Genomic DNA, 14,358 nt, shown 5'->3' on the forward strand with positions numbered 1-14,358 from the left:
TCATCTTCATTAACTTCTCATAAAGATTTCATACTCTCATAAAATTGATGTCAGCCATTGGGAACACATATGCAAACATGTAAAAAAAAATGTCTCTAGTCTCCATTCTTTAGCGTACGTGTTTATCACCCTTTTGTTAAAGCACACACGAAAGCCGGTTTCCTTTATATTCAGTTCTAAAGTGTAGATTCAACATTACTCTCAATGTTATTTTATTTATTTATTTATTTATTGATATATTCATATTCCACAAAGTACATTTCGTAATCATGTTTACAATGAAAAAAAAAGCATAACATATGCAGGATTGAAACGTAGCAATGAAATGAAAAAAGTGGAGGGGCCTATAAAGCAGAGCTTGTAAAATGTAGACCCCCTATCAAAACTTTATACAAGGGTAATATGATACAAATAGAGTAAAATAATCAGCAAAATTCTATAAAATTCTATAGATATAAACACTGTAACACAAATGTATTTACACTATATACAAAATTAAATATTGACTTAAAAAAAATAATCAATACTACCGTGGATAAGTATGAAGTATTTCCATCATCTCTTACGAATAACATGTCTACCATGGATAAGTATTAAATCCTATGTAATTTGGTTTTGCTTTCTTTCAAATCAACAAAATAATGCTTCACATCATCAATTTGGTAAACCTTTCAGACATAAACCGTCAAAACCATCTTTTGACTTGATCAATAATGAACTTGAGTATGTATACCCGACTTCTGTTGAAAAGACAGGTCGAAGACATAATTCTGCTTCCTTACAATCGCTATAGTCTTACAGGGGGCATGAACCATATCATGTCACTTGGATACTCCACTATTCATGATACCATCTAAGGGGCGCCTAATTGATGTTCTACCTAGGGGGTGCCAAATTAATGTTAGACCTCGGGGGCCGGATCGATGGTCGACAAAGGAGAACCGAATTTATGGTCGACATAGGGGGGGGGGGGTAAAATTTATGTTCGACTTAAGGGGCGCCGAATCTATGTTCAACTTTGGGGGGTCATCGAATTGAGGTTCGACATAAGAGGGGGGCGGACTGATGTTCGATATAGGGGGTGCATGAACCATATCATTTCACTTGGATACTCCACTATTCATGATACCTGCATGACCATCCTGTAAAATGTCAAATGAAATTGAAATGGGTCTGAAATTTCATTTTTCTTTTACAATATTTAAAGTGTTTTATTGATTTCATGACCAACATAAACAATCACCAAAAGACCATAACTCTCAGATGTCTCTGTTTATCAGATTAAACTTATTATTTTTTCCTTTTTTTCTCCCCCTACATTTTCCCGATACGGTGCAAGGGGCACGTAACCTCTATATACACCATTATCATGATTCCCGTTCGACTGCTGTTAAATTGAAACAGGATTATGAGAAGACTTCTCTTGCAAAAGGCATTAACTCCACTTGTTTATTTGGGATTGCCAACAATAAATAGTAAGGACAGAAAGGTCAATTTTGATGATAACATGTATTTGGCCTCGACGACTTCCCATTAGTTGAACTTAATTGAAAATGGAATAAACAGACCCTTATACATGGACATAGCAGTTATTGTTATAATGCTAAAATATTTGCTGTTGTCATTCGTGGCTTGGGCTTTTGACGCGTTTCGCAGCAAAATTTGTTGCCCATTTCCCTGGGAAAAGGAGCGTTTGAAAGGTCGGTTTACTTTGAGGTTGACTTTGCGGTCTAATAACCAATTCGTTGCAATTACATTTCAGAGTTGTCACAAATCAATTATTCATCGGAACTCCCAAAGTGGCCATCCAGAACGTCCAGCTATGCATTGTAATCAGCCTCACGTGTCATCGTGGGGTGATCCTCAAATTGGCACCAGTGATGAACTCTGATAGGGGAGGTTTATTTTCAAGAGTGACATATGTCAACTGCAGTAATCCCCCAGTTTATTCAGACATGAAGCCTTGTTGTCAGAAATATATCTAGAAACCTTGACAAGAGTAAATGCTCTTTTAAGTTCATACACTTAGTATTTCAATTGCGCTAGGCTTTAATGATGCTACAATTGAAGAATAAACTAGTAGATGAAGTAGTATTATTAGTAGAAATAGCAGTAGCAGCAATATCAATAACAGTATACAAAGTAGCATTACTACTACTACTACTACCAGTAGTAGTAATAGTAGTAGTAGTAGTAGTAATAGCAGCTGTAATAGTAGTAGTATTAGTAGTAGAAGTAGTAATAGTTTTAGCAGTAGTTGTAGAAGTAGTAGTAGTAGTTCTAGCCATATAGTAGTAATAACAGTAGTAGTAGTAGTAGAAGTAATAGTTCTTGCAGTAGTAGTAGAAGTAGAAGTAGTAGTTCGTAGTAGTAGTAGTGGTGGTGGTCGTAGTAGTTGTTGTTCTTAGCAGCAGCAGCAGCAGTAGTAGTAGTCATGAAGTAGTAGTAGTAGTAGCATTTCTAGCAGTAGTACTAAAAGTAATGGCACTAGTAGTAGAAGCAGAAGCAGTACCATGGTAAACTAATCCCAAAATGAAATCAATAAACTGAAATCTAACCTAAAGTGCCAAAAAATTGCTACACTTGAAAAATAAAGAAGTTCAGAACGAAGCACTGGTTCACAGACAGGTCAGATAGAAAACCAACCATCTTCTTGCGGTCCTTGCCCCCTGGAGAACGGATCCTATTTTCATCAGGGTAATTCCATTCTAAAATCCCCTGGTCCTTAATAAGAAACCAATTGGATACATGGATGAGGCTGGACCATCCATCTCCCATCTTCGCTCCTTAAACGCTAAATCAAATTAGTCCTTAGTTCTTTTCTAATAGGAGGTGGTATGAAGCTCCTTATTTCAAAATTGAATATGGGGTGCAGTGACCATTTAGTTGAGTGACGGCAATGTAATATAAACTCCCGTGGTACCACACTGAGGGGAAAAGATCTACGTAAATCTATAAGGAATGGATATTTTGCCCTACTTTGGGATTTGACCCACAAAAGTTGGATAATTGGATTCTCTGACTGAGTTACCCCAATTTCTTACAGTCCTGTGTATATTCCTTGCTAGAAAGAGCAAACTTGTCATTATTTCTCTTTTGGATAGTATAAATTTAACAATAATAACATTACCTGATAATGAGCAAAAGTTGGCAATTAGATGAATTGGAAATAAACCTAAACAAAGTGCATGCCTTTTATTTTGTGTATTTAAATACATTTTTCTCACTTAATCTCCTTTTATACAATTATTTAAGACCTTTAAATACATTTTCAAACAAAATCAATTGTTTCTCCATCTTCTCTTTGGCATACAAATCATTATATGCTCTCTCTCTATAGGCCTATGTATGGGGCACAACATTATTTGAGGGTTTCATGCTACGAAACTTCAAGATTTTTTTTTCCCTAGAAAGCCAATCTTCCAAAGCAATTTGAACTTTGCCATGATGTCAATCATCAACCATATCAAATGGACACACCTTGGCTAATTCGCTGACCCACCTACCAACCCATAACCTTTCTAATCTTAGATTTCATAAAACAAAAGTAAGCTCATCAAAATCTTGGAGTGACTCATGGGTCCGTTTACACAGCACAAAATAACACGAAACACTGCTCCATTCACACAACCAATTTAAATTATCATAATTTGGGGGAGTCCGCTTGGAGAAGAAAGTATGCTTAGGTCACTTTAAGGTTTGGACTAGCAGATTATTAATATACAAAAATATGATCATTTAAATATTTTATTGCTAAAATTTTGTTTTCTCCTTATTTTTCGAAGCTCTCACAACATTTCTTCTTGTCCAATCAAGTACTTGTGTGGATCAATTGTGACAAGTTACATATAATTTGAAAGCTTAATATGTTCATTTGGTCAAGCTCAATGAAAGTCTCAAAATTCATTTTGGGCAACTTCTTTGCAGTGGCAGGTTACATAATAATTGCACAGTAAGAATTCTTAAAATTCAGTGTGAAAAATACTTGGTGCATTTATCTCTAGTCTAAATGACCCTTGCACATAGAAACCAATATGTTTTTGTGTAGGTGTATGGGTCTCCAGCGAATGAGGTGTTCAGAATTGGAGATTTATTGCCAATCTGAGGACCAAACCTCTGCCCAAATTGATAAAGCTACAGATTTACTTTGTTGACAACACTGTGATTGCTATATGGAATCATGCACAGCTACACGATGAGACTGCTGCCCACCCCCCAAAAAAAACATGCATACATTCGTAATTCCGAAGCTTTGTTATTCCGAAGGTTCGGATATTCAAAGGTTTGTTAATCAGAAGGTTCGTTAGTCCAAAAATGAAGTGAGGTTCGTAATTCCGAAGTTTCGTTAATCCGAAAAAGAAATGAGGTTCGTAATTCCGAAGGTTGGTTAGTCCGTAAACTAAATGATTAACTAACCTTATTTCGTTTTCGGACTAACGAACCTTATTTCGTTTTCGGATTAACAAACCTTCGGAACAACGACCCTTATTTTGTTTTCGGATTAACGAACCTTCAGAACATCGAACCTTATTTCGTTTTCGGATTATCGAACCTTCGGAATAACGAACCTTCAGAATAACGACACAAATGTTCGGATTAACGAACCCTTTTACGTTTTCAGATTAACGAAGATCGAGGTATAGGCAATTTGAGTGTTTCGGAATTACGAACCTTCGGAATTACGAAGTGTAACCAAAATACATCATCTAATATAATCTAAAAATAAATCATACTCTACAAATAAAAGAAAACCAGGTCAATGATGATATTTCTATTAGGCATTTATTCCTTGCACCCAAACAAAGAGAAGAAAAAATAAGAGAGCTCAGAAAAAGTGGTATTTCATAATTACGGCAATCAGGCAAAAATTATTTATTCATTTCCAGGGGCTTTATTTCACAACTTACTACCAGGTTCTGCAAAACATTGAATTAAGCTTTTAAACTGCCATCTTTTGAGATTCCAGGGTTCTTTTGAGAATTTTTTTAGTCCCAGTGTAATGTTTCCCTGATGGCAATGTTGGTGACTTCATAATATCTGAAAACAGTCTCCCTATTAGGGCAGTACAAATTAAATGCTCAATTGGTTCTAACTGGTGTGAACTGGGCTGTGATATGATTCTCACTATTTAATTAGATTTCATTGCCCATTCGCAAGAATACAAAAAGGCAAATACAAATTATGTCAACTTCACCAAATGATCAATTGACCATTTTAACTTCTGAAAAAGCTATTGCTAAGCCTATATGGGTCTCATTTGACCCCATCATAGAAGGAATTATATTTGATGCCAATTTGATAGAATGCTAAACAAACATAATAAACATAATAACTAAAATAGAATAGTAAAAAATAAAAACCTAAAAAATATGACCAAGATTTTTAAATTAAAAATAATATCAAAGTTTACCATGTATGTGAAAACAATGCAGAGATCTTTGTACATTGTATAAAATGGAACTCAACAAAAGGTGATTTCATCAATTCAATTTCAATTCAATTTATTTTATTTACACTCTCAATAAAAACATGATAAACATACATAGGGTACATACATGTAAGTAAAACATTGTCACAACATACAAATAGGTCACACAGAAAAAAACCCTTTTATAAAATTTCAAATAATGTACTTTTTGCATTTTTTTGCACTGAAAAAAAAATCAGCCATATTGTGAAATATTGAAAGATTGTCTGTGAAACCAGACATTTCCCTCTGTCAACGCGGTAATCTAATCAAAATCAATAGAAGACTACATAATTTCATGTCTGGTTGATAATGATGCCCAGACTATGTTCAATTGAATATTTTAGGCTGGGAATCACAAGAAAGATTCACCTATAAAAAAATTGACATTTATTCTATTTCCAGTTTAAGGTTACAAGTAAAAAAAATAAATAACTTACAACCTCATGATTTCAACCCTTTTTCCAAAACCACTGCACATTTCACATTTTGTGAACATGCTGCACCCCTTTTATGCTGAATCCAGAATGACCATGGTCACACATTTGCAGTAGTGTACGAAGGAATATTGAAGGGGGGGGGGGGGACTTCAATCTGAATGAAATGCTGACAACCAAAAAAGAAGGAAAAAATAAGGTTCTCACCACAAATTTTAGGTCGCTTCTTACCACCCCCAAAAGGTCCTCAATGAAATTGGGTGGGTGAAACAAAAATTGAGGGGGGGGGGGGTTGAACCCCTGTAACCATCCCCCCTGCATATGCTAATGCACCTTTGATAGAATGATTTTCCTGAAGGAATCACAATTGATTTCCATGAAAGAGGGACCGAAAATGATTATTATTTCTCTCCATCTCTACTGAAAAAAATGTATGGTATGGGGGCTGGGGTGGGAGTTACTTGCCCCACCCCCCCGCTATACTGCCCCTACCCCAAAGGGATACCATTTTGTCAATGAAAAGTGAAATAATTTAAAGCTTGAATAAATAAATTATGTACTTTTCAAAGAATGCTGACTCAGGCAGCATCCTCTTTATCAATATAAAGACTAAACAGATTAAAAAGCAATTAACCTTCTAAAAGCAATGTAGGACCTTTGTTTGCCTTTACAATATGCCCATAACAAACCCAGCCTCTTTCCTGATGAGAGAATAATCACCAATCAAGATATATAATCTATTATTAAGCAACCCAATTAAAAACATTACCCGGCAGGGGCCTGCGCCTAAATTAAAACCTAAGTTGCGCTAGAGGAAGTCTGCAGAGCTTGAGGACTGCGCAAGCATGAGGAGAGATTTCCTGAAAACTTATTTGCTCTGGTAATGCAGCGCCTGCTTATCGACTTTGTGTTCTGCATATAGATAAATGCATGAAGAGATGAAAATAATGCTCAAAGTGAAAAATATGAAGAGAAAAAACAAAATTAAGAATATGAGGGAAAAAGGGAGAGGACGACAGAGGGATAGAGAGCAAGAACGAAGTGACGAAAGAGGACAGCGAACAAGAAAGATGACGAGACAGAGATAGAGATGGAAAGAACAGGGTTCCCAGCTTTTCAAGAAAACAAAATTCCCTGATAATGATTTAAACCCATTCCTAGTTTCGCATGTTTTCTAATAAGTTGTTGCACTGAAATACATGTATTTTCAGTATAAAAAAACTAATTAGTAACCAGTCATTCAATGGATGTTGTTTTGATATGCAACAAAAATATAAACAGAGTCTCACTGACTACCATGCTTTTGACTTTTGGTCTGATCAAAATTCCCTGATTTTTTTCTCTCATTTGAGGCATTTTCCCCCTGATTTTAGGGATTTTAAAATCAAATTCCCTGATTTTTCCCTGACTGGAAAAAAGTAAAACAATTTTCCCTGATTTCCCTGATGGGCTGGGAACCATGTGTGACAGGGAGAGAGCGAGAGGGAGATGAGAAATATTGGGAGATAGAAATGAAGATATAGAGAAAGAAGAGAGTGACAGGGATTGAGAAAAAAAGTAGTAGAGATATTAAGGAAGAAAGAAGCAAGAGGGGAGAAAGGAATGATAAAGATGTGTGGATAGAGATGGAAAGAAGAAGCAAGGCAAGAGGGGAGAGAGAAAGAACAAATGAGAGACTGGGAGGTAGAGAACTAGGGATACTGATAGGAAGAAAGAAAGAAAGAAGCAAGAGAGGGAGAGCGAATGAGAAAGATAGGGAGACGGAGATATAAAAGAAACAAACCAGATAGGGAAGAGAGGGAGAGCACAGTATAGTAAAGTATAGTAATATAGTATAGTATAGTATTTTATTCAATCCAAATTAAACACAAACAGTGGTAGTACAAAGAACAACATCACAGAACTCAGAATGATAGGTTTGGGACCCCAGTGAAGCACACCTTGTCGACGGGCCGGGGCCCCCTTACATACTGGTATATCCAAAGAGTAACATATTTACAAAGAGTATAACTTAAGAACAAATGATGCAACAATACAATACTTGGGGTAGGTTATAAAATAGGGATGTTTCTGCTTGCCATAAAGCCATACAGCAAAACTTCCATTCAGCCGGAAAAGTTTCAAAGAAAGAGGGTAGTCTGCAGGTACAGACCCTTTGCTTTTCGCAATTCACAGAGTGCATAACACAGAGTCTGAAGTAGTGAGACTAGATTCACTAAGTACTGTGGCTGGCTTACACAGACAGAGTCGTTTGCGTCTAGTCTTCAGTCTAGTCTTCAATCTAGACTTGGTGGAGCATTGTTGCCCAGTGGATTAGTCTTCTGACCACGGGTCGTGTGGTCCAGTGGTTAGAGCATTGGACTCATAATCGCAAGGTTGTGAGTTCGAATCCCAACTCTGCCATTGTCTCCACTTTGATAAAAAGGCCCAAGAGTGATATATGTCATCTATTACGTCAGCCACTATGACTGATTAATCTAGACGTAAAATGTTTCCAAGGTAATTGGTTATATACCAGCTTGGCGTTTACCAGCAAAAAATGCTGTCCTGCCGAGTTCCTACGGGAGTTACCACAAACAGAATCAGACTTTGAAACAGAGGGTCGTGAGTTGGAATCACAGCCATGGCGTAATTTCCTTCAGCAAGAAATTTATCCACATAGTGCTGCACTCAACCCAGGTGAGGTGAATGGGTACCCGGTATGAAGAAATTCACCGAATGCTTAAGCGCCAAGGCAGCCCAGATAAAGCCAGGGTAATAATAACAGCAGGGCCTGCTGGGAGAACAGTTTTCAGAACTGAAGTGGCTTTCCTGGGTAAATATACCTATATTATTATCATTATAATTGGTTAAAAATTCAAATATGATTCTGTGGTTGCAGACTGGGAACATGGTCTTAAAGGGGAATGAAACCTTTGGAACAAATAGGCTTGTGTAGAAACAGAAAAATCAAGGAATAAGAATAAAGAAAGTTTGAGAAAAATCGGACAAATAATGAGAAAGTTATGAGCATTTGAATATTGCAATCACTAATGCTATGGAGATCCTCCCATTGGCAATGCGACAAGGATGTGTGATGTCACTGATGAACAACTTTCCCTTTGGTGGACTATAAAATACCCTCAAAATGTCTCTTTTTGCTTTTTCTTACGATGATACAAACTCTTTATCCATTATGTATTCTTAAAAAAATATGTATTACATGCCCTCATGTAGAAAGAACACATGATCTATGGATAGATATGTGTAAAAGAGGCAATTCAAGTGAAATATACTGTATAAGCTGTTATTTTCGCGGGGGTTTTATTTTCGCAGATTTCGCGAATTGCCGATCGGCCGCGAATTTAACAACACGCGAAAATATTGACACATTGCCAATGCCCCCAACAGCAAAGCTTTGCTATTGAAAACATCCTGCACAGTGAGAAAATGGAGGTATGCACCTCTATATGTACAAAAAATAAGGCTTAGAATGTACAGTTAGTGATTCAAAAAGTTAGCTAGAATTTCACTTTTTTTTAATGTCTCAAACAAAATCAGAGCCTAAATTATTTTCTAACATTATTCTATCAATATTTATACACTCACTGTAATATTAAAATGTACTTTCCATGAAATAATTTGATTTTATTGTCATCTGATTGACTCTATACACACGTATTGGTAGCTATTTGCATACTCATTAATATTCATAAGTCACATGACCCCAATTTTTAGGGGGGAAGATTCTGTTCATAAAATTCCACAATTTTGCACTTTTACCAACTTTTTGAAAAATTAATCAAACAAAACACAAATTCCAAAGATTGCTTAACTCTATTAGATCCTGTGGCATGATGATTTTTTTTGATCTAAAGGTTGAAAAAGCGAAATTTAAGCCACCTTTTCCATAATTTGTAACTGTTTTTACAGGGACATATTTATGTATCAAAGACATATCAGCATAATGATTGTGAAGAGTGAAGATTTGCACATGATTTGCACTGGATTTACTTCTTTGAAATGCTGTGGAAATGTTTCATACATCTTCTGATCGCGAATTTAACAACCCGCGAAAATGTCGGGACCCGCGATTCGATTCTGTACGCGAAAATAACAGCTTTTACAGTATACTAAAGTAATGGGGAGAGTTGTTCATCAGTGACATCACACATCTTTGTCGCATTGCCAATTTTCTATCTCCATAGCAATAGTGATCGCAATATTCAAATGCTCATAACTTTCTCATTATTTGTCCGATTTTTCTCAAACTTTTGTTGATCTGTTTCTTTGATTTTTCTGTTTTCACACAAGCTATCTTGTTCCGATGATTTCATTCTCCTTTAAGTTTCTTTGGTCTCACCTGAAAATTACACAACCCGTCCCAGCTGGTGGGGCTATCCACTGAGCCGAGATGGACGTCTTACTTGATGCAAAGGTGTGCTTCAAGGCATGGCTGCACCTATCTGAGAAACGCACCTTTAATTTGTCTGTAATCTGATGAAAACAAATGTAACAGTAAATTTTGCTGGGTTAATTTCTGTAATCTGTACTCTTACTTTTGGCTTTCCATACTTAATTGTTTACATTCAACTTGTTTATTCCATCCCACCGCTGCCACCAGTTGTAACATGACCGCTTGTACACTTCCAAAATCATAAAAATAAGAACCAATCAGAGAATAGAGAAGGGTGATCATGAGTTAAACCGAATCCTAAACAAATAGATGAAACATAAAGGCCCAAGTTCATAAGGGGGTTTTGAAAACCATCGGTTGAACCCATGGTTTATGCAAATTACACTTATTTAATGCATTTATCAAAAAATGTTAAGCGCTGATATCCGCTTTCGTCACATTGCAGCATATTGATGCCCGTTGGCATGGTTGAGTACGCTATTTTATTCACGAGGTACTGTTCAAAACAGTTGACGCATTAGTTCATAACAGTGGACCCATGAATAAAATAGCATGGATAACCACTGCAACAGGAATCAATTACCACAATGTGACAAAAGCGTGCATCAGTATTGGTCATTTTTTTTTAGATACGATGTAAATTAGGCATAAATTATACACGTAATCTGAGTAAACCATGGGTTCAATTGATGGTTTTCCAAACCAAAGTTTTAAGATACACACTTTTATTGCTCTAGCGATGGTTTACTGATTTAAAAATAGAGACTTACACTGAAATTTCCTGCAAATTCATTAGGGGCAGATTCCTTGGTTGCGACAAGAAAGAATTCTCTGAAAGACACGGGTGTTGTACTCTGAAGAAGGACTGTAAAAAAAGAGAAATAAAATAATATGTTTCAAATACCTATAATATGATTAATTAACTTAAGTCTAATTGACCCCTGCAGTGTTGATATTGTCTGTTCTTTCTAGCATTCAAGAACTAGGGTTTTGAAATTTTGGCAAGAACTTAAGTAACATCATACATACAGAAATGAAAATGGCCATATGCAACAACCTTGAGGGACACCAGCTATATTTCCTCTGATGACGCTTTAGACCTGCAAATGTGTTCACTAGGTGGATACGACCTTAGGGTTGTTGAGTAGATTCAAATGGATATATTGGTTTATAGTTGCTAATTTGTGAATTTAAGAAGTAGAGTTGCTAAGTTCAAACATTGTTAAAGCAACCTGTCACCATTTATAAATTTTTTCTTTGTCAAGACACCTCATGGTTAGCAAGAATAAGTACTTAAAAATGCTACTATACACTGAAATACATTACTAACTACTCATTTACTGAGAGCACAGTTATTTTTTACAGCACCAATATTTTGTAGATTCAGAAGTTGCACAAAATGAAAGATTAGGAATGAACATTTTGAATGTTCTATTTCTGTTTCAAATCACAATAAACAGACACATAATTTCTTTAAAAGGAAATTATAATACTCTCTGTATATGTGTATATATTTTGAAAATGCTGATGACTTATAACTACACGTATAAAGTAATTATAATGGCTACACTTGTGTATCAAAGGAGAATGAAACCATTGTAACAAGATAGCTTGTGTAAAAACAGAAAAATCAAAGAAACAGATCAACGAAAATTTGAGAAAAATCGGACAAATAATGAGAAAGTTATGAGCATTTGAATATTGCGATCACTAATGCTATGGAGATAGCAAATTGGCAATGCGACAAAGATGTGTGATGTCACTTGTGAACAACTCTCCCCATTACTTTAGTATATATTTCACTAGAATTGCCTCTTTTATCACATCTATCCATAAATCATGTGTTCTGTCTACATGAGGTCATGTAATATATATTTTTTAAGAATACATCATGGATAAAGAGTTTGTATCATCAAAAGAAAAAGCAAAAAGAGACATTTTGAGGGTAGTTTATAGTCCACCAAAGGGAAAGTTGTTCATCAGTGACATCACACATCCTTGTCGCATTGCCAATGTGAGGATCTCCATAGCATTAGTGATTGCAATATTCAAATGCTCATAACTTTCTCACTATTTGTCCGATTTTTCTCAAACTTTCTTTATTCTTATTCTTTGATTTTTCTGTTTCTACACAAGCCTATTTGTTCCAAAGGTTTCATTCCCCTTTAAATAAGATAAGTATTTCTGTCAGCTGTATGTGATGGCTCTTTAAATTGAATGATACATCAATGATCACTTTGATTTCAAATCAAATCAATGTAAATAAAAGAATATAGTCTGAAAAAAGTATTTTGAAAGGGAAACCATGACTGGCTGTTCCCTGGACGTGTAAATAAAGATCAACATGGGTGAACAAATGCAGGATATTACAGAATAAATAAAATCAATTGACCCGAATAACAGTCTGTGATACTCTTCCGGTTTCCTTTTCTGCGTCCCATTTCCTTCCTTTTACAGTTAATATAGATCTCTCTCTGGATTCAATTCGATTCATTTCAATTCAATTTGCATTTATTTCGTTCTTGGTTAGAAAGATACATAGAACAAAATACATGAAATTATTAACAAGCTATCAACAAGCTTAAAAATCTATTTTTGAAGGAATTAACTGACTTTCTTTCATTCATCTTTTTAGGGGTAGAGTTCCGAGTTACAGGAAAATTGTGTCGTGCAGATTTCATTATATTAGTTTCAGCAGGCCATAAGTGAAACAAATCTTTAAAATGGGTATTGTGATTATGAATTTGGTGAGTTGAGAGGAAACATTTCATGGTAAAAAGAAAAAAGAAAAGGCCTACACTTACATTCATTTCTTGAATGCAACATTGAACATGGACATACTCTAGGATTAGAGTAAAATCACATGAGCGGAATGCTAGAAAATGCACAATGTAATTGATTCTATTAAAGGAAACGGGGGATGCAGAATGATGGCCTCAGATTTACCTGCCAAGAAAACAAGATGTTTTGTAAATAAAAGCTAAAACAAAAGTGCTCTTTGAATCTGATTTTGTTCTTATTTTCAGATTTTGCAATAGGCCTACCGACCTAGTCTGCAGGCACAGACCTTGTGTTTTTACAATCCGCATAGTGCATAAAACAATCTGAAGTAAAGAGACTAGATTTACTGTAAATATGATATTCTATGTAATTTTAAGAAATCATATTTTATTGAATTTCGATGTGCTGTTTTAAATAATACATCAATAAATAAAAAAATTATAAAATCTCAGTTTCATTGGCTTTCCGTAATATTAACCTAAACTTTTATAGAACATGGCCTATAAACTTCAGATACAGACCGGGAGTACACAATTTCAAGAGCAAGAGAGAGAAATGCTCTATATCTTTCCACTCAAACCAACATGCTTCTCTCCAATAGCGTCTTCAAAAGTCAATTTGACTGCACAAGACAGACATCTCTATTTCTAAGAACAATGATCAATCATTTTGCCGCCCTGTATGTGAGAGACAGCTGCGAGAAGTACCTGGCTGACCCAAATAGAAAAGCTTGATCGGATGGGAATGCCAACACATTCGGTTGCCCAATTTACTAAAAGCAATGGCAATTTGCTTCCATATACATGACAACTTGAGACTATGCATGCTGTAGAGGTGTTTGACATCATGGTATGTTTGTTTTGCGATTATTTTGACCAAACTGTCTCATTTGACAAAATAAAAAGTTGTACAGAAGGCACTTTTCAATGGTATACCCTGATTTAAAAATATGAAAACCTATGATGACCTTCACATTAAAACAAAATTATTCAATGCTGTTTACTATATGAACCTTACAGTAATTGTTTAAAAAAGGTTAAAAAAGGTTAAACAAGTGTTCAAATCTTAAGCAACAAAGTTAAATTTTCAATATCTAATCTTCAATAAATTAAACAAACGGTTAAACAAATACTGAAAGGTTCATATAGTAAACAGCGTTGTATAAAATCTTAAACAGCATTTTTAAATACTAAAAACTTGGAATCAAATTGTAAAATCTACATACTTTTGTTGAATGATCAATATAAACAAGTACATTATCAAAGGGAATTGTTATT

General features: G+C 35.3%; 1 protein-coding gene across 1 annotated transcript in view; it reads right to left on the reverse strand.

Moving 5' to 3' along the window:
* Window positions 1-14,358, reverse strand: part of LOC121406279 (spondin-1-like) — a 97,579-nt gene that overhangs the window by 17,417 nt on the left and 65,804 nt on the right. The window contains exons 2-3 of the mRNA XM_041597296.1: window positions 11,071-11,165; window positions 10,247-10,380 (exon numbers count right to left, since the gene is read on the reverse strand). Of these exons, the coding sequence (XP_041453230.1) occupies window positions 10,247-10,380; window positions 11,071-11,165 (229 nt within the window). The remainder of the gene's footprint in view (window positions 1-10,246; window positions 10,381-11,070; window positions 11,166-14,358) is intronic.

Source organism: Lytechinus variegatus, chromosome 19 (assembly GCF_018143015.1).
Source record: "Lytechinus variegatus isolate NC3 chromosome 19, Lvar_3.0, whole genome shotgun sequence".
Classification (NCBI taxonomy): Eukaryota; Metazoa; Echinodermata; class Echinoidea; order Temnopleuroida; family Toxopneustidae; genus Lytechinus; species Lytechinus variegatus.